This window comes from Marmota flaviventris, chromosome 3, assembly GCF_047511675.1.
Source record: "Marmota flaviventris isolate mMarFla1 chromosome 3, mMarFla1.hap1, whole genome shotgun sequence".
In the NCBI taxonomy this organism is placed as follows: domain Eukaryota; kingdom Metazoa; phylum Chordata; class Mammalia; order Rodentia; family Sciuridae; genus Marmota; species Marmota flaviventris.
Window position 1 is genome coordinate 97,385,826 of NC_092500.1, and position 27,785 is coordinate 97,413,610.

General features: G+C 41.9%; 2 protein-coding genes across 4 annotated transcripts in view; one reads left to right on the forward strand and one right to left on the reverse strand.

Annotated features, from left to right (window-relative positions):
• Positions 1 to 20,482, forward strand: part of Lrp6 (LDL receptor related protein 6) — a 190,762-nt gene extending 170,280 nt beyond the window's left edge. Inside the window, exon 23 of the mRNA XM_071610133.1 lies at positions 20,348 to 20,482. Coding sequence (XP_071466234.1) covers positions 20,348 to 20,387 — 40 coding nt within the window. The 3' untranslated portion in view covers positions 20,388 to 20,482. The remainder of the gene's footprint in view (positions 1 to 20,347) is intronic.
• On the reverse strand, positions 5,250 to 27,785 carry Bcl2l14 (BCL2 like 14). 3 transcript variants are annotated; one of them, XM_027955934.2, is made up of 6 exons: positions 27,681 to 27,785; positions 20,335 to 20,773; positions 16,047 to 16,268; positions 13,526 to 13,596; positions 10,068 to 10,334; positions 5,250 to 6,010 (listed from the first exon to the last, which is right to left on the reverse strand). In XM_027955934.2, the coding sequence occupies exons 2-6, from the start codon at positions 20,765 to 20,767 to the stop codon at positions 5,972 to 5,974; spliced, it is 1,032 nt and encodes a 343-aa protein (XP_027811735.1). In that variant the 5' UTR covers positions 20,768 to 20,773; positions 27,681 to 27,785; the 3' UTR covers positions 5,250 to 5,971. The 3 variants fall into 3 exon arrangements, with proteins under 3 accessions (XP_027811735.1, XP_027811736.1, XP_027811734.1); XM_027955935.2 differs by having other exon boundaries at positions 16,065 to 16,268; positions 27,621 to 27,785; XM_027955933.2 differs by having other exon boundaries at positions 27,621 to 27,785.

Genomic DNA, 27,785 nt, shown 5'->3' on the forward strand with positions numbered 1-27,785 from the left:
CTGTGACCAGAGCACCCAACAGCCAGAGCACAGATCCCTGATAATTGTAGGATGAGATCCTTTTGTTTCCCTCTTGGTTACCCCAAGCTATGTGCAAACTGTTCCAGGAACCAGTGTGCCATTCCTTTCTATGGGACTGGGTTGGGAGATACTTAGATGTCAGTTTGTTCAGAGCTGAAATGTCAGTTAGCTGCAGTTTGCCTGTGGAAGCCTTCCCCTGGATGTTGCAAGTCTTTAATAGACTCCAGAGTTCCCATATAGTTAGTTACACCAGGTAGATTCTGCCAGTGTTGTTTAGATGGGTTCCAGATTTCTGGTGCTTCCTGCTTTACCATTTTACCAGAATGCTGTCTTGTCTTTTATTTATTTATTTTTTATTGTCATACATTTTTCTTCACATGCTGTGAATATCAAGAGTTGTTATTCATGCTTTTTAAATGGTCAGTTATCTTTTTAAAAAATTTAAATATAAGAAAAATTCTTTTATTTACCCACATATTTTTTGGTGTTCCTCCATCTAGTATAATTTTCCTTCAGGCTGAAAATTTCCTTTGATATAGCTTCTACTGTTGGTCTGCTCATGAGAAATTCTACTTTTGATTGTCTGCAAATGTTTCCACTTGACCTTTAACTTGGAAAAATTTATAACAGCCTTGATGAGCTATAAATGACATACAATAAACTGCATGTGTATGACATATGCAGTGATAGGTTTTGTAATGTTTACATACACGCATCAAACAATAAAATAATCAAGATAAAGAGCAGTTCTATCACTCCAGAATACTCATGCCTCTTAAATCCCTTCTTCCCATTCCTTCCTGTCCCTAGGCAACAATGATCTATTTTCTGTCATTTTTGTTTACATTTTCTAGAATTCTATAGAAATAAATTTACATAGTACATGCTTTCTTTTTAGTATCTTTTACTTTGTGTAATTATTTTGAGATTCATCTGTGTGATAGCATATAGCAGTAGTCACTTGTCTTTATCATTGGATAATATTCCATTGTATGGATATGCCATAATTTACTTGTACATTATTCTGATCACGGACATTTGAATTGTTTTCTGTTTGGATTTTAACAAATAAAGCTACTGTATATAGTACAAATTTCACTCTATGTTCCTTTTCTTTGAGTGACTTCCTAGCAGTGAAATAGAGGAGTCACAATGTAGATATTTATTTTATGCTAAACTTTGAAGAAACTACTGAAATATTATAACATTTCTCTCCCTCTCTCCCTTCCCTCCTTTCTTTCTTGTGCTAGAGATCAAATCCAGGACCTCACATATGCTCAGCAAGCACTCTACCTCTGAGCTACATCCTCAGCCTCATTTTTTTTAATTTTTTTAAGTACTGGAGATTGAACCCAGGGGTGCTCTACCATTAAACTACACACCCAGCCCTTTTTATTTTATTTTTTCAGAAGTTTGAGCTTTATATTTTTTAAACAACAAATTGTATACTTTATTTTTATGTGGTGCTGAGAATCAAACCCAGTACCTTGCATGTGCCAAGTAAGTGCTCTACCACTGAGCCACAACACCAGCCCCCAGCCTTTTTTATTTTGAGACAAGATCTTGTTAAATTGCCCAGACTGGCCTTGAACTTGGGATCCTTCTGCCTCAGCTCCCACAGAATGGGGGGGGGGGGCTGTGTGGTACCATGCCTGGCCCCCCACTCTGTTTTCATTGAGTGAGCTTTGCTAGTTTCTGTCTTACAAGACATGTGTCCATTTCATCTGTTGTTGAATTTTTACATGAAGATATTTATAATGTTCTCTTACTATCCTTTTATTATCTGTAGAACCTAGAGATATTACTTTTTTCTTTCCAATAATTTCGGATCTTCATTTTTGTTTGTTTGTTTTAGTCCTCCCCCCACCATCAATCAGGCTGGAGGTTTTATTGATCTACTAACAAATCAACTTTTTGTTTCATTGATTTTTCATAATCTGTTCCTTGATTCCCCTTTTTAACTTCCTTTCTTATACCTTTCTTGTGCTTTTTCTAGTTTAAATTGCAAGCTTAAGCTGGGTGCAGTGGCACATGCCTATAATCTCAGCAGTTTAGGAGGGTGAGACAGGAGGATCATGAGTTCAAAGGCAGCCTCAGCAATTTAGAGAGGGCCTAAGCAACCAGCGAAACCCTCTCTCTAAATAAAATACAAAAAAGTGCTGGGGAGGTGGCTCAGTGTTTAAGTGCTCTGAGTTCAATCCCCAAATCCAAAATAAATAAATAAATTGCAAGCTTAAGTAATTAATGAATGACTGTCCTTTCCTAATATAGCTATTTACTGCATAAATTTCCCTCTGCTAAAGTACTAGTCTAGTGCCTGTAACAAATTCTGGTATGCTGCACTTTTCTTTTTTGTCTTTTCTTTTGGTACTTGGGATGCACCCAGGGCACTCCATCACTGAGCTACCTCCCCAGCCCCTTTTATGTTTTATTTTGAAACAGGATTTTGCTAAGTTGTCCAGGCTGGGCTCAAACTTATGTCTTCCTGCTTCAGCCTGCCCCATAGTTAGGATTACAGATGTGCACCACTGCACCTGGCTTCATCTTCATTTTTAAACCACTTTTTGCTGGGTATAGAATTCTGTGTTTAAAGGGGGGTTTACACACACACACATTAGAGAGGTTTACTCTATTTTCTTATATAGTCTCCCAAGAAGTTTGCTATCATTTGAGTTTTTGTTTTTCTGTATACAATATACCTTTTTCTCTGGGTATTTTTAAGATTTTTTCCCCCCTTGTCACTGATTTTGAGCAATTCTGATGTACCTAGGTGTCATTTTCAACATGTGTTTTGTACTTGGCACTCACTCAGTTTTTGGGGTTCTGTGGATTTACAGTTTTCTGTGAGATCTGGAAACTTCACTCTGCTTACAAACACATTAGGCCATTAGAAGTCCTATGATTTGGGTTACAGCTTGGTGGTTGAGCACTTGCCTAGCCTATCCAAGGCCCTTGGTTCAGTCCCCAGGACCACATGAAGTCCTATAATTTACTGTTGCTTTGTTTTTTTCCCCCTGCTTTTATTTTGGATCTATTGCTATGTCTTCAAATTTACTTGTCTATTCTTCTGTAATGTCTAATCTGCTATTAATGCATCCCAGTGTACTTTCTTCTGAGATACTATAGACTTCAGCTCTGCAAGTGTGGTTTTAGTCATGTTTATAATGGGTACTTTACATATTCCGTCATTCCTCTGGCTTATTGAACACATGGACTACAGTTAACAGTTTTAGTCCCCTTATCTAATAATTTTATAAGTGGTGTTATTTCTAGAGTGGTTTTCTTGGTTTCTATGTCCCCACCTTTCTTCTTCTTTGGTGGTACTGGGGTTTGAAGCCAGAGCAAATGTTCATGCCCTGCAAATGTTCTACTAAACTACATCAGTAGCCTGATATTCCCCCTGATTATTAGGATCACATTTTCCTGCTTCTTTGCATTCCTTGTAATTTTTTATTATATGCCAGACATTGTGAGTTATCTGTTGGGTGTTGGATATTTTTGGCAATCCTATACAACTTATTAAATTTTGATATGTAATTGAGTTACTTGATAAATTTAATCCTTTCAATTTTGGTCTTAGTCTCTACTGAGCAGGCAGAAGAGTGTTTAAGACTAATTTTTTTTTTTTTTACATTTCTGAGGAGAAATTCTTTTTGAGTATTCAACACGTTGCTGAAATAGGTACTATTCCTGTGTAAGTTCAGAGAATATTCCTTTAAATATTCTCAGGAGGTTCTTTCCCAAGCCGTGGGTAATTTCTTCACATGCATATACTGATCAGTACTCACCTCTAGACTTAAAGGGAACCATCTTCAGGTCTGGAGTGTCATGTGCCAGTCTTTTCTCCTTTATCTTCCCTGCACACATTGGCTGCTTTGGCCCTCCTGGACTCCCAGCTCTCCCTGCTCCACTGAGAAAGACTGCTGACCCCTGAGTGGGTTCCCCTCTCTCTAACATGGCCTGGAAACTGAATGTGCAATACTCTAGAACAAAAGTATGAGCTCAGTTGGTTTCTCACCTGTCCAGGACCAGTTCTTCATGGTAATGCCAGTGTCTTGAAAATTGTTGTTTCATTTATTTTGTCTGTTATTTAGTTGGTTCAAGAAGGAAATGAAATCTGATAACTACCACTTCATCTTAATTAGAAGCTGCAGATGATATTGGAAAGATTTGGAGAACTTGTAATGACTACGCATATCTTGGGCCATACTCCAGTCATATATTGATTTACAAGCAATAGAAGCAAGGCTAGGGTATGGTTCTGCAGTTATGTGCCAGAAATGTGCCTGGCATTAGATATACAAAGCTAAACTAGATATAATGCTGTTTATAAGAGTTTATAATCCTCTGAGAAAGACTGGGAAAAATCAGTTCTTGTGGTACATTTGTGTTAAGTATAACATATATATGCAGAGGGTTTTGGAACATTCATAGGAGGAAACTCATCCAAATAGAGCCCCCATGATATTATAGGCAGAGTTAGTAAATGGTTCAGGGGAGAAATTAAGTAGTAAATTTGGAAAGATGGGCTGGAGTCTTTTGGATTAGTGGCAGTAGGGGGAAAGGAGGCAGGCAGGCAAGGACATTCAAGCAGAGAGAACATCACTCATTCTGAAGGCTCCAAGTGCAAGGTTGCATACTGCATTTTGGAAATGGCAAATAGGTTGGCATGGTTAGATTAAAGGAGGAGAAGGAGAAGTCTTTGGCGTCTCCATCTGTAAATAGACTCCTTTATTCCTAACATTTGTGACTTTCACATGACAGAATAGAAGAATAACTCACTTCATTGTGATAAGTTATTGGAAACCAGCTTCCCCTTGAATCTGAAAGTATGTCTGATTGACTTATTTATTTATTTTTGTTTATCAGAGTTTTGTTAAGCATCTATTTTATGTCAGGTTGTATCATAGGTGCTTGAAATCCAGAAATGTGTAAGACCCTATAATATGATAGTATTTTTTAAAAGCATGACTTAAACACTATTGAACATATTTCACTTATTAAAAATCTTCATTCTGAACAGTATCCGTTTCAGAAAATCAGTGACTGCTTTGAGAGACGAGTACATTTTTGGCTTAGTGGAGGACTCACACATATTAAGGAACATAAGCAATCACTTAACACTACCAAGGTCTGTTCGACTTTATGTAAATTAACTCATTCGATCTTCACAGAAACCCTAGTATCATTACTATTATTTTAACCAAAAAGACACTCTTTCCACAGTAGTCTTTCTATGTATTTATTTTACCAGCTACTAATCATTATGCTACCACCAAGAATAATAAAGGAGGTTCCAGGGGCCTTGTGAAGTAGAGGTATATCAGGGAGCTGCAGGTTGAAGGCCACGGCGATGGTGGTTTTGTTCTAAATTGAAGTCTTTCAAACTGCCAGAAAATGTTTTGAGAAAAGTGGCTCAAAAAGACATCTATAGCTGTATCTCCCCCAAACTAGTGGACACAGTAAATTTAAGAATTTCTTTCAGCTATGTCTGCTAACACAAATAACAGCATCTTCCTAAAGGTAGGCTTGAAATGACATTTGTTAGACCATTCCAAGTGTAGTTTAAAAAATAAATAGTACTACAAACTAAAAAGTAAACATGTGCATGATTTAGCATTTCACCCTTGTGAGGTCAGCAGACATCTCCAAAGGAGCTAACAGAAGCAGGAGGATGGTTTCCGTTCTGAATGTTTGAAAGCAGAATGACCACTTATCTTTATAGACTTCTTCCCACACTCAGTGAAGGACCTGAAAAACATCAACGTCAAAGCCCAAGACCATGCATCTGTGTCTTGTGAGCAAGAGAGGCCCAAGGCCTCTCCCCATGCCTTTTTGAGTCACAGGACTGCTGTTAACATTTTAATTTTTTCCTGTAGTCTCTGCTGAGACTGATGTGCACAGGACCACCATTGGACAATGAATATTCCAGGATGACAAATCTGATATTTCAGTCTACTTCTTCATGTGATATCCCAAGTATCTTTTCCTAGAAGAGGAAAAGAGAAATAAATTCTTAAAATTCCAAGTTTGATTCACCGTTGAAGTGAAAACATATGCTTGTTAACTCTGCTCTTATCCCAGGCATGACCTGAGGCTTGAAGACTACGTTCAGGTTGGGGGAGGGTTTGGAAAGGTGACAGACATCCTTGGTATGCCTGCAAGGAAAACATTAGCTAAGGTCTTATGTTACATATCCAGGACTAACAGACTGGATCTTTTCTCCAAGATGGGAAGGCTTGAAGGCTGTTTTTAAAAATTCAACAAAGTACCAAAAGGTTCATGATTGTGAAGGTTGCAAACTTCTCCTTTTGAAGTGCTGCAGAAAGAAAAGAGGAGAGGTTGTGGACTGCAGGATAACAACATGAACGGTGCCCCCACCATGAGGAAAAAGAGGCCAGGAGTAAATTAAAATCTCACAGTCGCTTGATTAGCATGCTTTGGTGATGGAGTTGCTATACATTCATTTGGTTGATTCTTTTACTATTTCACAAGTATTGGTCGAATATCTATGATGTAAGTAAAATGATGTGAGCCATGAGAGATAAAAGGGGGTGTAAAACACATCATGCTGCCCTCATAGACTTATTTGTAGTTCAGTTGGGAAGATTAGATACCCTCCTAGGAAATGTGGGATGTTCAGGTAGTTAGGAGCCCTGAGCTGCTAGTAGGCTTGGGTACAGGAAGAGTTCTCTTTCCTTCTCCACCACTGAGAGCCACCAAGATACTGGGGGCCAATCGTCCCCTGATCCCTGACCAGCAAGAGGGAGCACAGGTCCACATCTCCTTCAGACCCTTATAGCTTATATCAGTTCATAGCTGCTCATAAAGATTATTTTATAAACATCTTTTATTTTTTCAATCCGTTTCTGGCAGTTTGGAAAAATGAGTCCTTTCTCACACATTCTTTTTCTTCATTCTTCTAATTTCCACTTATATGTTCCAAATTAAACCTAACCATGGCCAAGAGTTAAGATTCAGGTTTCTGATATTCTGGATAAGTCATAAAATTTGGATGGAAAACTACAGAGGATAGAGAACTAACTAGTGCCATCAATTGTTAAAGCCTTGGGCAATCCTCTTTAGCATTTTTACTGAAGAATTTATTTTCTCTAACTACATCTGATTTTCTAACCCCAGAAGCCAAATTAAAATAATAAAAATACTTGTATTCACTTTTCTTTCCTTTTTTGATTACTAGAATGAGAACCACTATTTATAGTTACTGAAATAAAATTATACCACAAAATTTACCCTGCTAAAGTATATAATTTAGTTGCTTTCACAATATTCAGAATTGCATAACCATCACATCTGATTATAGAATATTTTCACCACTCCAAAAAGAAACTTCATGTCTGTTAGCAGTTACTCCCATTTCCTCATTCTCCAGCTCCTGGCAACAATCTACTTTTTTTCTCTATGAATTTGCCTGTTCTGGACATTTCCTGTAAATTGAATCATACAACATATGGTCTGACTTCTTTACTAACATGATGTTTTTAAGGCTCATATAAATAAATATATAAATATATACATACTATATATATATATATAAATATATATACATATTATATATACTATCAATATATGTCAATATTTTATTCCTTTTTATGGAAGAATCATATTGCACCATGTAGTTGTATTTTGTTCACCCATTCTTCATTGATTGGTTGATGGACATTTCGCATGTATCTCCTTCTTGGTTATTATGAATAATCAATTCTGCAATGAATATTGGCGGACAAGTGTTATATAGAAATGTGTTTTCAGTTTTCTTGGTTATAGGAGTGCTACTGGCAACACTTTGTGTTTTTGTTTTTGTTTTCTCCTGTGGTACTGGGGGGATTGAACTCAGAGCATTGCACACATTCAGCATGTGCTCTGCTGCTGAGCCACACCCCAAGCCCCTCATAACTCTGTATTTAACATTTTGGAGATCTGACAAATTGTTTTCCAAAGAGGCTGCACCATTTTATAACTCAACCAGCAGTGTATGAGGGTTCCAGTTTCTCCACATCCTCACCAGCTTTTATTTGAGCCATCCTGGTGGGTAGAGATCATCATGGTTTTGATTTGCATTTCCCTACTGCTGAAATGAAGGTGTCAAGCATTTTTTGTGTGCTTATTGACCACTTATATATCTTCTTTGGAGAAATGTCTATGTAAATCAATGGCCAAATTTTTAAAAATTGGATTACTTTTTGTTGTTGAATTGGAAGAGCTGATTACATTTTCTGAATATATCATTACTAAAATATGATTTGTAAGTATTTCTTTTCTCTTTACTGTGGGGTTTCGTTTCTTGTTTGGTTTTTTTTTTTTTTTGTAGTTCTAGAAATGGAACCCAAGGCCTCACATATGCTAGGCAAATGCTCTACAATTGAGCTACACCGCCCAGTTCTGATTTTTCATTTTGCTGGTGGTAGAGGCCTTGGAAGCTACCAAAATGAAACCCAATTTTTTGTTGTTGTTGTTATTGTTGTTGTACTTTTGGTGTTCAACCACTGTTTGTTTTGTAATACTGCGGATTGGGCTGGGAGGGCACTCTGCCACCACGCTATGCCCCCTCCTTTTTTCTTTTTGAGACAGGGTTTTTACTAAATTACCCAGGCTGGCCTTCAAATTGCAATCCTCCTGCCTCAGACTCCTGAGTAGCTGGGATTACAGGCCTGTGCCACAGCATCCAGCCCACTAATTTTTTAAAAATGGAACTTTTATGACATTTCAGCAGCATTAATGAGTCAAATAGACTTATGAGAGGTGGCCTGTGAACCCAATTGATACTTATCATTTCTTCACAGAAATACAGTAATAGGACCAATAATGATTTAAAAATGAATGCTTGAAACATGGTTGGGAATTTGATTGTTGTATATTACTGTCGTGCAGCCATGAAGTGTTACAGCCAGAGACTGATGAGGCCACAGTTAGTGTGGTCAGGAAAACTTTGGGGTAGAGGAGGGACTTGAAGGGATCCAGAGAGGAAGATCAGGGAGAACCAAAGTCTTGTCAAGGAATCTGTACTCCTTTCAGAATGGGTTAAGGCAGCTTGGATTTACAATGCATAAGGGGGTTAGTTGTTCAAATCAGCCGCTTAAGTGTTATATTTGATAACACTTATGTGTGTATAGTGCAAAAATGGAAGATAGAAAGGAACAGTAGACTAGGTGGGCAGCCACCGAAGACCATAGTGGGCACTTTAGCCCTGTAGGCAAGATCAACTGCACTTTTCTTCCAATACCCAAGAGACTAAGTCTGTTTGGAGGTCCCAGGGTCACTGTGAGCATGCCTAGTGTGAACTCAAGCTTCCTGTGGTCCCTGGACCATTCTCATGGAAGGAGGACTAATGATAATGTGGAGCAAAGTCCTGTCCTCCTGGGCCTCTGGGATCAAAGGTTCTGGGATATAGCAATGGGTAGCATTTAAACATGACCATTTTAAGGAGATCTCAGGGATAAAGGATGGAGGAGGAGAAGATGTCTGTTTTGATTGATATTGGATAAGTAAAAATAGATGAAAGTTTAACTTTTGCCTTTTGGTTTGTATCTCAATGTCCCTGTCAAAGTGAGTGGGTCAAAGCAGTGATGACAAAATACCGTGACCTCTGAATCTCTGCATGAGGATTAGCCCCCACAGTCTGTATCAGGGAGCGTGAGGCTCCATCTCTCTACCCTTGTCTCACTGCCAGACTTCCGCTGCCTTCAGAATTTGTGAAAACAGAAATTACATCTATCTAAACATTTAATATCTCAGCATCTCCTCATTTCCTGCTTTATCTGACCAGTCTCTTGGCACCCCCTGCCCACCCCCCACATACCCTGAGAGAACTCAGTAAATATTTATGGTTGATGAAGATAATCACTAAAAGTATGTTTCCATCAATGGCGTATATCTCTTGCCACTCAAGTGTCCTAAATCCATGAGAACTGCTTCACAGATGTGTTCCCTTCGCTTTAAAAACAAACCAAAACAAAAAGAACCTTTTCCATCTCATTCCTTCTGAGTTCATAGAAGAATCATTTTTTAAATAGAAATGCACTTACCCATCCACCATGCTGCTGAACCCAGGGTGAGAAGTTCTCTTTTAGGTACTTGGTTCCGAAGCCCAGCACCCTGTTCATTGGGTGGTTGTCAATGGCTGTGAGCTTGCCTATGGCGTCTATTGCAAGGGCAGCCTTGAAGCCCTGTGCCTTTACTTCTGATTCTCCTCTGGTGTCCACATTCCCTAAGAACTGGTCTGTGATAGTCTTGAAAACAGAGTAGGTCATAATACCGTGGAGGCTGCTCGGCAAAGTCTTGTCTTTCTTCAACTGTGTAGGAGAGGAGAAGCAGTCACTAAAGTGGCAACTTGGCTCACTGAAGCAGACAGAGGGCTACTCTCTAGCTTCAATGTGGGCCACTAAAGAAACCAATGGAAAGAGCATCGAGTCTGGTCTCAATCATGGCACAATGTCCTACAGAACCAGACAAAGGCATGGATCTGCTTTGTGGATTCATTTCATCTGGACAAAGAAGTGATAAAATTGAACAGTCCATTCATTCAACATTTAACAATATTTCCCGAGCACTTACAGTGGATAGGGACCATGGAGAATTGAGACTCAGGCCTTTACTTGGGGGACTATAAAACAATGGTAAGTGCTTTACTAGAGGTAAAATAATGAACAGGATTTGAAGCTCAGAAATTGCTATGCAATTTTGGGGAAGTTACTAACCTTTCAGGTTTAGTTTTGACATCTCTAAACCAGGATGATGATAGCACCTATAACACAGGGTAACTGAGTAGGACACTTAGCATAGTGCTGGATGTGGAGCAAGGGCTTTGGAAATTATCTTTGTGTGTGTGTGTGTGTGTGTGTGTGTGTGTGTGAGAGAGAGAGAGAGACAGAGAGAAGAGACACAGAAAGAGACTGGGGATTGCACATGTCTGGCAAGTGCTCTAACACTGAGCTATGCCCCCAGACCTTTTTAAATTTTTCATTTATTTAGCAATACTGGGATTGAACTCAGGTGCACTCCACCACTGAACTATATTCACAGCCTTTTTATTTATTTATTTTTAGTTTTTATTTTGAGATAAGGTCTTGCTAACTTGCTGAAGTTCTTAATAAGCTGCTGAGGCTGACCTCAAACTTGTGATCCTCCTGTCTCAGCTTTGAGAATAGCTGGAATTACAGGTAATGTACCAACATGCCAAGCCAATCATTTTTCAGGATTCTGTGGGAGCTGGGGGTTTCAGGAAGCCTCCCTGAAGTACACATGTTCACTTAAAAAATCGAATCCATTGGTTCCTTTCCCAGTTTTCTACCTCCCACCATTCCTACAGCCTAGTATCTCTGTGCTTCACCTCCTGCAATGTCTGTTAGTATGATGATTGCCAAGTGAAAACAGAGATTTCTCAATAAGCAGACACTAAATGCTTATTTGAAAATCCTCTAGTTCTGTCCTTGAGGAATGGCACATTAAATAGATTTTCAGCAAATATTTAACAGGGATAGTTGGGGAATGAGTCAGATGCTATATGAAGATTTTGGTAGATAGTGTTCTTTACCTGAGCCAAGCTCTCCTCCCAACTTCAGAGACACAGGGTCCTATTTGAGTTATAAATCTGAGCAGGAATGACCAACTTCCTACCCAAAGAAAGGACTCTTCTTTAGTGGCCCAATCAAAGAAGTGAGGCTCAAAACCTTAGCCAGCACCTGGAAGTCTGAAGTCTGCCGGGACAGTAAAAGAATCAAATGCCAGAAAGAAAACATCTTCTGCAGAGCACCTCCCCTGTTCTGTCCCCTCTCAGTCACACCTGGCCCTGGCCTCTCAGGAGAGCTTCTTTGCAGATGCTCTGCAGCCAGGGCTGGTCGCCCCTGCTCAGTGTCAGTTTCCCACCATACAGTGGGAACTCACGGCCACATAAAACAAGGTCACACCTACCTTATGTTCCCACCAAAGTCTTCAATTGGGTAAACATGCCAAGGGAATAAGAACCAAAGTTTCTAAATAAATAATGTAAAATACCACCAAAGAAGATAAAACATCAGGCAAAACGAGGTTTCTGACCGTGGGAATTTATGGGATGGAAAGGAAAGCCTCTTCCTTCCTAACCAGAAGGGTTACCTTCACACCACCCCTCCCTGACCTTAGCTTGGCTACTGCAAATCTCTGCCTTCAGAAGTAGGAAGAGGAGGTGGCCAAGTCAGAGTTTCAGGGTTGTAAAAACCTCTGGGGTAAAAGAGCCTTCCTAGTTCAGGTCTTAACTGCTGACTAGTTTTTGGCACCCACTTGCAATTCTAGTGACAATATCATTCTTTCACAGGCAGCCCTTGACCCAGAGGGGTGGCCTTGAGAACCAAAAAAATTCTTCCAATGGAAAGAAATCAATTGCCCCATAACTTCTGTATCCATAATGCTGGCTCTGGAGAAACTCAAGTTGTGCTCCAATCATGTATCACGTTCCAGTCCCTGCTTCCTTTGCATGTGCCCACCTCTCCATGTGGCCCTGGAGCTCACACACACACAGTTCTTTTTTCTTTAGCTTGATACATCTGGTTTTCATTCTGCAACTTTCACTACCCCTGTTTTTCATTCTGTACCATCTCCCAGGCCCTTCACCCTCATGGTCATCATCCTCTGGGCACAGTTCTGACAAAGCTTATGAGAAGAGCTGTTAACATGCAGTGACTGAGTAGGGTGGCCCACTAATTCCTGCTGTCTCCCACTACTGCAGAAGCTGCCTTGGGCCTGACTTCCTCCCCATAGATCCTGGCAAAACAAAGGCAAACATCTACAGGCCAGATCCTGATTGACAGTCCCTACAGATGATGCATTAGCTTGGGGGAAATGGATACAGAAGAGATGGCATTCTTAAGAGAAGCTCTATGATTACATTGGGGTGTGTGTGTAGGGGGGAGGGGATTGTCATCTCCTTTCTCTGAAAGCAACTCTCACAGTTTCCTGATTAGAAAGATGGTTCTCAACTTGGAAATGGCAGGAAGTCTATAAGTTCTCCAAGTGGTACTGTCCTGCTTCCCTGGCCAAATGGCTAGGGGAAGACTATAAGCAGACAACAAATAGTTCAGCAACTGTAGGGGAGATGATTTCAGAAGTCTTCAGCCTTTGGTCCCCTGTGGAACATAGATATCCAGGCTGCAGGGCAAATGGGAGAGTCTAAACAGCACTGAGGATCAGTTACATGGGGAATGAGATTAATAATCCTATTCAGCAAATTTTAATTTACTGGTGTTTTTTTTCTTGCAATAACACAGCTACTTTTCTAGTTTCCAAAAATTCCAGGGAGGCTCCAGAAAGTTCACTTATGTTTTCCAAAGTGATTCATTTTTGAGATGCAGCCAGCATGAATGTGGACTCCAAGGGAAATAAAATTTAGGACTAAGTGGAAACCAGAACTTTGAAAAGGAATAAGGTTACAACCTGGAGTACAGTTCTATTCTTGTTGCACTGGTACATGGAAGAGAAAAAAATCTCATTAGTTCAAGGTACTTCATACCTCTCTGTCCAACTGATCTCCTGAAAATTTCAGCAGCTCAACAATTTTGGATATTATTTGGTCTTCTCCATCTGTTGAGGGGAAAATGGCAGTTATTTCTTTCAAGAAAAGCACAAAATAGGGACTGGGGATATAACTCAATTGCTAGAATGCTTGCTTCACATGTACAAGCCCTTGGGTTCAATCCCCAGCACCACATAAAATTAAAAAAAATTTTAAAAAGGAAGAGAAAAGCACAAAATAATCTTAAATTTTCCCAGTGGCGATGCTTGTGGCTTGGTTTAGAATCAAGGAAGAGGAGTGCTTTCTAATTCCTAGCTAATAAATTTTACCTTGTTTCTTCTAATCAGACACAAACCATCTGAGACTCTTCTATAGTCCTTTCTTTCCTTGCCCACTAGCCCCTCCCCACCCCTCTGACTGTAAGAATGTTGTTGAAGATATCAGTTTCATATACATGATCCTATGAAGATATTAGAAAAAATTTCCCTCTGGTTTTTATTTTGGTTTTATTATTTTATGTATTTTTTGGTGCTGGAGATCAAACCCAGGGCCTCATGCAAGTTAGACAAGCAGTCTACCACTGACCTACACCCCAGCCGTCCCTCTGGTCTGTAGCCTTTCTTTAGCAATGATGTTTTTCCTTATGGACACCACAGATTACATACTTGATCATATTTTCACCTTTGTATCATCTACCAGGAAGAGCCAAATTTGTAGCTCAGATCTAACGGAAGATAAAAATCTTCTGTCCTACATTTTGGGATTAACCTAATTCCTAAACCCATCTTATTTTCCTACTTTTGTTTTCTCCTTATATTCTCTTTGAAATTTGATTGATTTTTAACTGACTGGAATATAAACATGATATGCCATGTCTCTACAACGAGGTGGGATAAAATAAATGAAATTAATAAATCCTCCCATCCCCAAGTCTCCAGTGGTAAATAGACTGAAAATGGCTATCATTTTGCATAGCGTACAAGTTGTAACCAAGAAAGCAGACTGATTTTTCTTGTCTCACAACTTGCTAACAAACATGATGAGAAAAGTCATTGTAGGTGTGGCATGGTGGCACATGCCTATAATCCCAGGGACTCAGAAGACTGAGGCAGGAGGGTCACAAGTTTGAGGCCAGCCTCAGCAATTTAATGAGGCCCTGTCTCAAAATAAAAAAATAAAATGGTTGGGGGGTGTAGCTCAGTGGTAGAGCATTTGCTTTGCACGTGTGAGGTCCTGGGGTCTTGACCCCAAGTACAGAAGAAAAAAAAAAAAAAGAAAGCAAAGAAAATAGTCATTGGTATAGAATAAAATCCAAACAGAGAAAGGCCAGTTACTGAGAGAACAGTATTTCTTACTTATAGCCCAAATCTGAGGTCACAGAATTCACATTTGTCCACTTATTAAGAGGATAAGAGAAGAGAGGTCAGGGAATTGGTGTGGCCAGTCTGGTGAAGGGAGAGGGGAGCAGGACACCTGGGGCTCACATTACTTGAGAGCAGCAAGAGCAGACTGTTCAGTCTGGTGCTGCCTTCCTCTGGGAAGGCTGCTCTGAGAGAGCCCTGGATTCTTCCCTGGGGAGGAAGAGCACCTTTGCTTCAGCTTGGTTTAGGAGATCACTTCCCATCACTTCCTACACTTGAGATAGCCATAAAGTGTCGACATTTTCTTTTGGGCAGATTCAGAGGGCTCTTCCTCTCCTCCAACTCCTCACTCAAAGCCTCAGTGGCAGTGTGTGTGTGCCCCACAGTAGAGCAGAAGGTGGACAAAGCCACTGCTGTGTGCCAGCAATTGCAAGGAGACCTTCTGCCTTGATCTTGAAGGTGCCTCCAACCCAGGAGCCACCTCTGCCTCACAGCCTCCACTGGAGGTGCTAGGGAGGAAATCACAGGAGAGGAACATAGTTGGTAAGGAAAGGCAGGAACGAGCTTTTCTTCCTGTGACACTTGGTCCTTCTCTCCTTAATTCTCCCCTCAGAGTCCCCAGTTGCCATAAGTCTCATGGGGCCTACAGCCCTAGCTACAGCTATTGCTATGGTTTTGGTGACAACTGACCTAGTCTGGTCACTACTTCTCAGTTTTGCTTCATGTTCTTCACCAGACCTGCTATTTGACAGACCCCTGCTTTTCCCTAGGATCCCAAAGCAATATTTAAATCTCTGGGTTGATGTTCCAACTCTATCCAGTGCAAACTGGTCCAGAGCCATTGGTAACAGGATCCAGTCTAATAAGGCATCCCACATCTCCCAGGACAAGGTTGAACGCACACTTCGTGTTTCCTCCTCTTTCACTGCAGGAGACTTTTTGACTCAGCAGTGAGCTCTGCATGTTGGTTCATCATGTTGGTGTAGTCCCCGTGCCTTGGGCAGTTCTCAAACTATAGCTCAGTGCCTAGAGCATGTTGCTGGCAGGTCTGCTGAGACTTGCAAGTTTCAGAGCACTGAGCTAAACAAACACATGAATACTTGTATACCTCTGCCTGGCACACTCACCCAACACAAACACATGGAAGGAAGATTTACCTTGTTTAGAACTTGTACCTGTAACTTTTAAGCTTTCTTTTTGGGTACGAGGACCCTGTAGCACAACTTTTAAGCTTTCTTTTTGGGTACGAGGACCCTGCAGCACAATTTTATCTTTGAATTCCAAGCCTCCTCCCCGGAGGTGGGTCCTTTCTGATGGTGGCCAGGAGTGAACAATGTCAGCCACTCGGTTGGCAATGGAAGCAACTTTGGGGTCCACATCTGAAACAAGAGAAAATGGGGCTGAGTGGCCTTTCCCAGAATGTCATCTGGCTCGTTGGTATGCAGTTTCCTGGAATGAAGAGGTCACCCCAGAATGAGAAGAAATTGCCCAGGAGTGAGAGAGAAAAAGAGAGAGAGAGAGAGAGAGAGAGAGAGTGAGTGTGTGTGTGTGTGTACGGATCATTCTTCAGAAACAGCTGGCAGTTGCCTGGCAGAAGCTGGGATGCAGGAGGAGTATTCAGAAGAATGATTGTCCCCTTGTAACAATTACCTATTTGTATCTCATTCTGACGTTTTCCAAATTATGGTCCCCTTTCCCCTTTGCAAAGGAAGACACACAAAAGGAAATGTTTTAATGGAATGCTCATTATGATTTTATTTTTATTCTTTATTTTGTTTTGATTTGGGAAATATCCCAGATGTTAGGCCATATTCATCACCTAAATTCATTATTAAATAAACACTTAATTCCACCTGCTCATATGATCACACGTCTTTCCTCCATGTCCACTGGGAAGCATTCAATTAACGCTTATAGGTAAACAAGGATACACAGAGTAAGACCCATCCTTCAAGAATTTATAATCCATGAAAAGGGTTGCGCATTTGCAGGCAGAGGTATAGAATAAAGCATTTGGGAACAGGAAAGTTTACATGGCATTGACCCCCTGAATGTTGTAGCCGGCCAAAGACAAGTCAGCTTTGTACCTGGTTTGGGATGGGGTAGAGCGTGGTGGGCAGGTACATGGCTAACTTGTTGGGTAGTAAACTTTTCCTTATTGATGTGTCACTAAGTTCTTAACTGGTAGAAGCTTGCACAGGCTCTGTCTTTGGTGCCATATGGAGCAGCTGAGTTGTATCATGTCTTATTTGAAAAATAACACTAGCTTATTCACAAGACTTGAAGATAGTAGTAATGGAGTAGAGTTTTGGCCAGAAGATTGATATACCCAGGGGAAATCCTAGACTCTGTAAATCATGATAGATAAGAGACAAGGCCTAAGTCCTGGGAGGAATGTGTCATAAGAGAAACAGGCAGGGCTGCCAAGACAATGTCCAATCCTCTGTCCCTGGCATTCTTCCCTAGCATGAGAGCTTCAGCACCCTCATTTGCCTTTACTAGCCACTCACCAAAGGACCATGGAGATAATGCTCTATCTATCAAGCCTCTATCTGGACACCTGGCTTAAAAATGTGGTATTCCTCATGCTCAAATCACAGGGTTCAAAAACTGGTAAGGAGTGAACTAGAGAGAAGTCAAGGGTAAAAGGGTCAATGCTCTTCCTTCTCATTTTAACAACCAAACCAAATGTACTTCCCATTTTAAAATCACCTTATTGCAGCCAAACTAACCTCCTGCTCCACACTGGCTACCATGGCCCCTGACAAGGAAATGGCAAGAAGCTGATTTCCCAAGCTAAGTGTGCAGTCTTATCAGGAGGTGAGACAGGACAGCTTAACATGTGCTCCCTCTGTTACCTTGCACAGCCTATCTAGGGGTATCAGTGTGTGATTCTCCCACCTGAAGTCACCCTGTGTCCATCTTCACGCTGAGGGGGCCAGGCTGATGAAGAGCCTCAAAGGCTGTTCCTCATCACTTTTAGCACAACCAGGGTAATCTCAATTTCACCAGCAGGCATAGGAGTACCCTGTGCCTATTAGACTAACCTGTAGCTAGTGTGCTCATTTCTGTGGATCTGTGAACATGAGTGGGGGATGCAGAGGAAATATGTTCAGATCAAGTTAGATGAAAACTTTCTCAGATTGACTAGCTAACATTCCCATCCAGAATACCTTCACTTTAAAAAAAAAAAAATGAAGGGAGGAAAGATTCTAGATATGGTCCTATCGGATAAGTAAGGAATATTGGATGGGGGTGAGGAGAAGACAGAAAGTCTGTCCATCCTCGAGCGTCTATTTTGGGGGATATTGTGGGGCCAAGAAGAGCAGAGAGCAGGATTTGGAAGGTGCTTCTCAGTCCTTGAAAGGCAGCTGTGGTGCCCAGCTCAAACAAATATATCTTGGCCTTCCTTGCAGCAGGGGGTGATAAATGAGATATAAGGAGAAGTTTCAAGAAGGCTCTCTGAATTATCTAGAAATTAGGCACCTGGGACCTTCCCTTGTTTCCTTTTTCTTCCTGTTTAAAATGTAGATAGACTGGTTGAGATCTGAGCAGCTACTTTGGAAGTCACTAGCTGAGGCGGGGCAGAATTCCTAGGAATCCCTAATGACTTCGTGGAGCAGCCGTATCAGATTTGGGCCTCCACGCTTTGGTCTTCTTTTATGGGAAAGAAAAGTAAACCTCTATGTTATCTAAGCCATAGTTGTGTGGATTTTCCACTCTATCTTGCTGAACATAATCTTTTTAAAAAAATATTTATTTTTTAGTTGTAGTTGGACATAATACCTTTATTTTATTTATTTATTTTTACGTGGTACTGAGGATTGAACCCAGGGTCTTACGCATGCTAGGCAAGCACTCTATCGCTGAGCCACAACCCCAGCCCTGAACCTAATTTTAACTATAACAGTCCACATAAGAAATCAGAGCTGTAGAGAAACAAGATTCACAAGTCATAGAACCTGGGCTGATAGGTTAAGATACGTGTTAACTTCCATTTCTCTACTTCTTGAGAACTCTCACCAGAACATTTTGGTCTTGGGATATACCTCACTGTTGCCACTAAAGATTGGATCTGAGTACTGGAGGCAGCACAAGGTTATGTTGTAGCCTTTAGTTAAAAGAACCAGGTGAAACTAAGCTCTGCCTGATGTGTGGCAACACAGAAACAGAATGTGAAGCTCCCTTGGGTCACACCCAGTAAAACCAACACAATTAACATAAAAACCACATAATTAACTAAACAAGAAAGGGAGGAGAGAGAAAAGGGAGAAGAGAAGATGAGCTGTACATAAGTGTTTAAAGCAAAGTTTCCTTAGGAGGTGTGTGTGTGTGTGTGTGTGTGTGTATTTTAGCCATAGATATTATTCAGCTTGTAAACCCTCTGCTTTTTAAATTTAATATTTTATTCTTAATCTCAAATAAAAGTTAACTTTATTAACCTCCCCCCCCAAAAAAGCAAAGAAGCTGCTTTTGAAACTTCAGAAAATTAAACAAGGGCATGTGATTCTTTAGTAAATATCAAAACACAAAATGTCGTTTATCCCAGGAAATGTCTAAGGATGAAAGTCTGTGGAGACCTTTGGTCTCTAGCACAATCCACATGGTAGGCCTGAAGGCCTTTCTGTCTGCTGCAGAGTTCAGACCTACACACACACACACACACACACACACACACTGGTCCAGTAGAGTCACAGTTGCCACCCTCAGCTGCACAGAGTGCAGAGCGCAGATGCCCTGCTCTGAAGGTTAAGCAAAGGCCTAAGGATGACCTCTGAGAGGTCCAGGTTCTGCATTTCCTTTGGCCAGGCCCTCATATTACCTGTGCAAAAAGGTCCCCCATACAGTCCTGACCCTGATCTTCCCTGGTCTAGGCGTCTACAAGTCTAACAGGAAGTGGACATTTCCCTGATCCTAACAGGTTTTCTCAAGCTGTTCACTTGTGGGCTGATTCTCCAAGAAAATCAGGACAGTCATATTTTAAAAATGAGACATTACTGCCACCTGTTGACTCTTTATCAACAAGTTACCCAGGGCAATCAAACCTTGCAGGAGGGGGCTTTCTGTTAAAGTTTGGGCATCTTTGCAGATGGAAACACTGTGCAGAGCCCAAGAGGTCAGCTGACTTGGGAAGGGAGGCAGCCTTGGCCCCTGGCCAGGGCTCTTCCCTGTGGCTGTGTGGCTCAGGGGATTAGGCATTTGAGCAGCAAGCTTATTAACTGACAGTGGAGCCAAGAATCCAGTCCCGGCACTCTTCACTGCCATCTTCTTCCTTTCGTGCAGTCTCGAGCAGAGTGGGGCAATTATTACTGAATACTACCCAACTGGAAAGTTGTGGCAGGAGTGCCCCAAGGCCTGTCTCTCCCACATGGGAGAGATGAGTTGTTGTGCACATACAGAGGGGAAAAATTTGGGTGTGGGAGAGAAAAAGTTCCTGAAGCTTACCTCCATTATCCAGGTGCCGTTCCACACTGGAAAGAGACCGGGACCACTGCTGACCGTGGATACCATCCTGAGATGCCACTTCCACGAGGCCCTGAAAACAGAACTGAGGTGAACTCTGTGGACTCTCCTCCTTCTCCGTTACTCCAAAGAGAGTTTTCCAAGAAGACTTTTTCTTGCCAAGCTGTATGGGTTTCTCACTCGATGAAGATTGTCTGCAAGGCCATGGCATCTGGGTCCATGACTCTGCTGCCCAACTCCCCAGTCCCTTCTGGGACAAACTTCTTGTTCTTGGCAGCTTGGGTGAGAAGACAGCAGGGGCACTCTTGAGGACATGGTGTTTGGTGTAGAATGCCAGGATTTTGAATTCTATGCTGTTTGGGTCATCATCATCCAGGGGGATGTCTTCTAGGTCACAGGTGCTGGTGCTGCACATGGTGGGCTGTAACGACAAAGTCCACATGTTTCCTTCTATGTGTGGTGACATTAATTCTTTGTAGGGTAAGAGAGAGGGTGAAAACAATATACACTTCCTGTGCACCTATTCTGTTTTGCTGGGCAGCCAGGGATAAAGCAGAGATGGAATAGCCACAGTCTGACTGTGGTGGGAACAGAGAGATGAGCATTGATTCCAAAGGAAGAGAATGAGATAAGAGCTGTAATGAAGACTGTGGGTAGCCCAGCACATCTGGTAGAGGCAGGTCAGCTTCAAACAGAGGAGCCAGTAAGGGCTTCTTGAAAGATGGAAGGTTTAGATAGGTGGGCTAAGAACTGAATGCACAGGTTGTAGAGTGGGGGACTTGAGGATATGTTTGAAGACTAGTGGGAGGATGGCAGGCATCAGGAGGGGATGCTTGGGCATAGTGGAGGGAAGATAAATCAGGACTGGATTATGGAGGCCTTTGAACATCAGCAGAACAGCTTTGCATTTTCTCATGTCAATCAGTACCTTTCAAAAGCAGCCATAGGGCTGAGGAAGGGGGGATAGGTCTTTTGGGAGAGGATGGATGAGCAAAGCCAGTTAATGTCTGAGCCCACTGACCCTTCCCTTCCTCTTTCCTTTGTCCTGTGCTCTCTGCTTTAGTTTGTCTAGGTTTGCTGCTATTTCTTGCTCTATTTGGAATTCCATGTAAGATTTCATCTCATAAAAGCATCTTGTTGTTGTTGTTGTTATTATTGCAAATTTGAAAAGAACTGATGCAGGCAATGGAGAGCTTTCCATTGTCATTGTTTTGGTGGGAGAGTGATTTGTCCACAGGCATGCTTTATAAACATGGAACAAGCTCTAAATGGCAGGAATGGAAGTGTTTCATCTTGATTTCCATCCAAATAATTAAATAGAGATAATGAACTGATTTTTTTTTCAATTTTTTCCTGGTCAAGTTTTCATAAAGTGATTCCTTTCTAGTTTCCTGCTAGGAAAACATTTCTTTTTTGCTAACAATCTTCTTTGCTTTTTTCTGTTATAGGTTAAGGACTACATTTACCTTTTTGTCTCTAATGCTAGAAAGCTCAGTCCTACTTGTCTGTCACTGGGTTAAAATTCACAGCCAGTAGATATATTGGAAAACAACTCAGGCTTTCAGTCCAATAGTCTTATGTTCAAATCCTGGCCATGCCAGTGATACCTTTCTGACCTAGGGTGGATTACTTCATCTCCCTGAACTTGAGCTGTCTGTAGGTAAATTGTAAATCATAATAGTCATCTTGCAGGGATATTGTGAGGGTACAGGATAATGCATGAGAAGTCTTGGCACAGAACCTTGCTCAAAAGTGGTAGCTGTTACTTTATTCTACTATAATCATGCATGCATCAATTAATGACAGGAATGTGTTTTGAGAAACACATTGTTAGGTGATTTCATTGTTGTGTGAATGCGGTATGCTTTTATGCAAACTAAGAGGGCTGTGACGTTACTTGGCAATATAATCTTATGGGACCATCCACATATCTAGGTCCATGTGAACCAACATGTCCTGATGTGGCACATGACTGTGGAACTGTCATACCAGGCCCTCTGGCTCTGTCACTGGCATGACTTTGACCCAGGTTCTCTTCTCTTACTGCACCTACTGATCTTTTGGTACGATGGTAAATAAGCTGTAGTGATACTGATGGGATGTACTGGCAGGCCCCTCCTTTTCCCCCCCCTGTACCCTGTCATACCAGGACCAATCTGTAAAGGAACAGGACAGTAACTGCAGACCAGGTTTGAAGTGGTGTGATGTGGTACAGAAAAATTGGATAGGTGTCTGTAGGACCACAGCCAGGATCCTACGGCTTCTAACTTGCTATGTCCCTGGGCATGTCAATCGCCTTGGTACTTGGTTTACATATAGACTGAGAATATTCTCTAGTTCTGCTATTTGAAGGAGTTACAGGGGCTGGAATATCTTCCCTGCAGATCTGCGGATGCTTCCTCTTCCCATCGTGGTTTCCCTTCCTGTATTTGAAAGAGGCTCTTGCTGGCTGAAATAGGAGCTGTTCATCTGAGGAACAGCTCCTTCACGGGGCCCTGAGAAAGCAATGGTACCTGGCTAGGTGAATTCTGATGGAAGTGAGGTTGGGGAGCTGCAGGGGGCTGTGCTAAAGTGTCAGGTGAAGATGCAGGGGCAGAAATGGATTTCCCAATGCAGCAATGGGCAGAGTTGCAGAACCCAACACACCTACTACATGTGCAGACAAATTTGCACAACTTCTCGCAAGCACTACAGACCTGCCTCAGGTAAGTGAGTGTAAGCTTGTGTAATACTTGAGGAATGTGACATGAATGGGGACCATAGCCTCCTTCTTCCTCCTTTTCTGTTTCTTCACATTTATGACCTATTGCAACACTTGACAATCTGTCTTCCCTTGACTCTCCCAATTTCCCACTTGTATTAGGTGAACTTTGGCTCTGTCACTTCAGTGTCTCAAAAAACATGCTCCTTTCTCCTTTTCCACCTCTGCCCCTCCTCCCACAGGCACCTTTTACAGGTCAGCTGGTCTCCCTCTTCTAGCCTGTAGCCTGGTCCTGACTTTGTCACACATTTTGTGTTCCTACACACTCAGTCCTACTTCCCTGTTCCAGGCCACCATCGTCTCTGACCTGGAACACTGCAAGATCTTTTTTTCCCCCTCCTGTCCTTCCTGCAACCCAGACTCCATCAGCAGCCAAATGATCTCTTGAAAATATACAGGATAAAGTCTGGATCATATCAATAACACCTGAACCCAATGACCAATCTTCTCTTTGCTGAAGGTGAGACAACTATTTCGTGCCCACCCTTACGTGATGCAAAAAAAAGTTAGATCTGAATTATTCAAGCATTTAGATGTAAGTACAGTTTGCAGAAAATGCAGGGGATAGAGGAATAAACTGATGACATAAGGAAGCAATGGTACAAATTCTGGATATGGTAAATTCTACAAGATGAATGAACTAATTTCTTCAGCAAATATATAGCACATGCACACACAAGGGGAGAGGGGAACTGTTATAGACTAAAAGAGACTTAAGAAACTTATCAGTCACACACAACAAATGGTCCTTCTTTAGATTTAAATTCAAACCTATTTACCATGCAATGGTACAGATGTTTTTGAGATAACAGGGGAGATCTGAATATGTGTGTTTTAGATGGTTCTGAGGAAATCTCAATAATCTTGTTAAATGTTTTTCAAAAGTATTTATTTGAAAAAGTCTATACATTTGTAAGCATATATATTCCATATGCATATATGATAAGAGCATATTTACTGCAAAATATGAAGACACTTTGGCTGACTTTCCCAGAACCTAGTATTGCACTGGACATATAGCAGGTGCTCAATAAATATTTGATGAATGAGTGAATGAATGATTATAGGGCTGCCAGGTGAAACACAGGATATCTGGTCCAATTTGAAATTGAACAAATAAATTTTATAAGTAACAAGTAAATTTTAGTATATACATGTCCCAAATAAAATATTATATTAAACTAAAAAATAAAAATTTGTTATGTACCTGAAATTCAAACTTAACAGGGAGCCTTGTATTTTTATTTGTTAACTCTGAAAACCCTGTGAATGAAGGATGTGCTGAGAAATCCCGAGATCTGTGGTATGAATAAAGTGGACTGAGGGTTGAGACGGAGGAACTGAAAACAAGCAAGATAATCAGCTGAAAACAAATTGAGGCTGCAGTGGGTTCAGTGGTCACAAGGATGAGCAGCAGGTTCAGTGGGCAGGAGGCTGAGCCCAGGCAAAAGACCAGAGCTGGAATTTCTCAAGGCAGGATTCATGAGGTTTTTAATATGATGCTTCCTTTTAAACTGGGCATCTCCAGACATAGTAGGCAGGAAGTACACTCTGGTCCTGTAGGAGGAATGTCCTTGGGTAGGAAGGGTGAGCCCTTGTCTTGAGTGTGTGTTGTTAGTGGAGAGAGGAAGGGTCTGGCTTCTTTGAGAAATAAGTTTGCTAAATGCTGATTCAGGAGCAGCATCAGAAGTGGGGGGACTGCAGGGCATAGTGGTGCACATCTATAATCCCAGCTATTTAGAAGGCTGAAGCAGGAGGATCACAAGTTCCAGGCCATCCAGGGCAATTTATAGAGATCCTTTCTCAAAATTAAAAATGAAAAGGTCTGGGGAATGTAGCTCAGTGGCAGAGCACCCCTGGGTTTAATCTCCAGTACAAAAAAAAAAAAAAGTTGGTGGGAGCCACTAAGGACAAAATGGTGCTTGTGGTTCTTTCACTTCGTAAATGAGAATCTGGTGTTTTATGGGCTAGAAAGGAACTGAAGACTTGGCCCGATCAACTGGCAAAGCCAAGAGTGAGAGAAGCAGAAAGGAAGGCAACACTTGCTCAGGACATGGATGCAGAATGTGGCCGTAGAATGAGGGAGGAGGGACAGGACGCTGTGACCAGAGCCTGGAATGTACAAGAGTGAAGAGAACAATGCAGACATAAAGATATTAATGTGTAAGATACTTCAAGTGTATTGAAGAAGGGTAAGCGAGCGCTCCTGCTTAATTGATAGCTAAGTCTTACTTTAAAGCAGCAGTGAGCAAGTCAGTTTATAACATATTTGATCCAACCTGCTCTCAGCAACTCCTGAGGACATTTCACTTTACAGAAGTCCAACTTCTGGACTTAAGGAATCATAAACTATAAATGAACCCTGAGCACTGGTTCAGAATCTGGGAGATTTCACTTCCTACATAAGGCCTGTGAGGCTTATGCTAACTGTGACTTAGAGACCCAACCCTACTTATAACACCTTACATCTATATACTTTCTCCTTATCAGTAACAAACCCACACTTTCTTTTTTCTTTTTTTTTTTTTTGTGGGGGGTGGGTACTGGGGATTGAACCCAGGGCTTTAACCAGTGAGCACATTCTAGCCCTTTATTTTCGATTTTGAGACAGAGTCTCTCTAAGTTGCTTACGACCGCTAAGTTGCTGAGGCTGGCTTTGAACTTGCAATTCTCCTGCCTCAGCCTCTGAAGAAACTGGAATTACAGGCATGCGCCACTGTGCCTGGATCTAAAAACCACTCTCCAGAAGCCAAGGTCACAGAGCTTCTTTTGTTGAACTTTTTTCCTTTCTGAGGACTCTTCCTTCCAACCTGTTAATGGCCAAGGCCCCAGTGTCTTCCCATCTCAGCATGCCCTTGGGGAACACGACTGTATGGCTTGCACCAAGCTTCCCCTGAGAAAACCTAACTGAAGGGAACCTCTAAGCTCTGGGGATTGCCAGACACACTTTGGGATTTTTCTACCTCTGTGGAGATTGGATTTCCCTTCCCTTCCCATGGTGGGTAACAGATGAGCACACAGAGGAAATGACAACTGAGGCCCCCATGACAACCTATTGCCCCAATTATGCTGGAGTTTGGACCTACCTTTGGTTCTCTTCACCTCTGCCTGTCTCAGATGTGGGGGACATGGAGACCCTTTGGGTGGCAGGCCCAGCAAAAGAACTGACTTCCATCTGCCCTGAACATGCAGCTGGGAATTGAGTGTAACTCAGGGTGTCCATGCTGTTTCCCATGGGAGGTTCCTATCCCAAATCATAAGTTGCATCTGTCCAGTTGCCTTGAGCCCTGTCCTCAGCACCCTGGGCCCTTCTGACCTGTGGAGGCTGGCTACCCTCCTCCCTTTCCCTCACTTTAGAACTCTCCAGACCTTCATTCCTTTCTGCCTTGTTTGCCATCTCAAAGTATGACATGTTCTTTAATCCTGAAGGTGAAATGAGGAATAAGGCAAAATGCCTTAACTTCCTGCCCTAGAAGCTAAGCTCAATGCCTTAACTTCTTGCAACTGAAGCTAAATACAAAGAAGCTAAACGAAGCCTCAGGTCACATTCATCACACAGAAGGAGCTCACTGTGTGAAAGGGAACTCAGGGAGGAGGGAGCTTTCTCCAGGGTCAGCAGATGGATCTCCCATTTCATCTGAGCCTTGTATTCAAGGAAGTCCTTCGGGGGACTGCCAGGACTAGGATGAGTACCCAGGTCCCCTTAAGGTACTCGTCCCTGCTCCAGGGGAGGGGTCAGCCAGGCAGCAGCACCCAGCCACTGACCAACTCTCAGTCCTCATGTACCTTGTTATAAACACAATGAAAGAGGACAGCATAATGTGAAAAAGGACTGAACTAGCCAGGTGCCCTGGTGTACACCTGTAATCCTAGTGGCTGGGGAGGCCGAGACAGGAGTTCAAAGACAGCCTTAGCAAAAGCGAGGTGCTAAGCAACTCAGTGAGATCCTATTCCTAAATAAAATACAAAATAGGGCTGGGAATGTGGCTCAGCGGTTGAGTGCCCCTGAGTTCAATCCCCGGTACCCCTCCCCCCTCAAAAAAGGGACTCAACTGGTTGCATATTATTAATTAAACTATTTAAAACTCTCTCCTGAGGACATTTCATTTTATAGAAGCCCAACTTCTGGACTTAAGGAAACATAAACTATAAATGAACCCTGAGCACTGGTTCAGAACCTGGAAGATTCCTACAAAAGGCCTGTGAGGCTTATGCTAACTCTGACTCAGAGACTCCAACCCTACTCCTAACACCTCACATCTATATATTTTGAATGAAGCAAAGAGAAATGAAAGAGAAACCTTCATGACTGACCTTTCTCATGCTTCCTGGAAACCCCATTAACTAGAATTTCAATGTCATTTTGATTCCTGAGACAGACATAATAACTTTGTAATAAAGCCAGTCAATCACTCCCTGAGTTCTGCCTTCTTTGGCAAACCAGGGCTGAAGCCCCACCTGTCCCCCTGAGAAGGCTGAGCAGGAGACTGCTGCCTCCTGCTGTTACCTGGTCTGGAAGCTGTCAGCGGTGGCAGCAGGGCAGGTGGCAGTGTGGCTATTTCTATACCTGAGTCTCTCTCCACAAAGCTTAAGAGGAAACAACTCTGCACAGGTCTTCTTAGCTTCTCCTTTAGAAAGGCTTATGTGACTTAAAGCTCCAGGCAGCAGCCTC

Coding starts and splice junctions, on each gene's coding strand:
- Bcl2l14 (XM_027955934.2), bottom strand. CDS start 20,767: ATGTGCAGCACCAGCACCTGTGACCTAGAAGACATCCCCCTGGATGAT. Junction 16,269..20,334: donor ACGGCACCTGGATAATGGAG/GTAAGCTTCAGG, acceptor CTCTTGTTTCAG/ATGTGGACCCCAAAGTTGCT. Junction 10,335..13,525: donor GAGATCAGTTGGACAGAGAG/GTATGAAGTACC, acceptor TCTCCTACACAG/TTGAAGAAAGACAAGACTTT.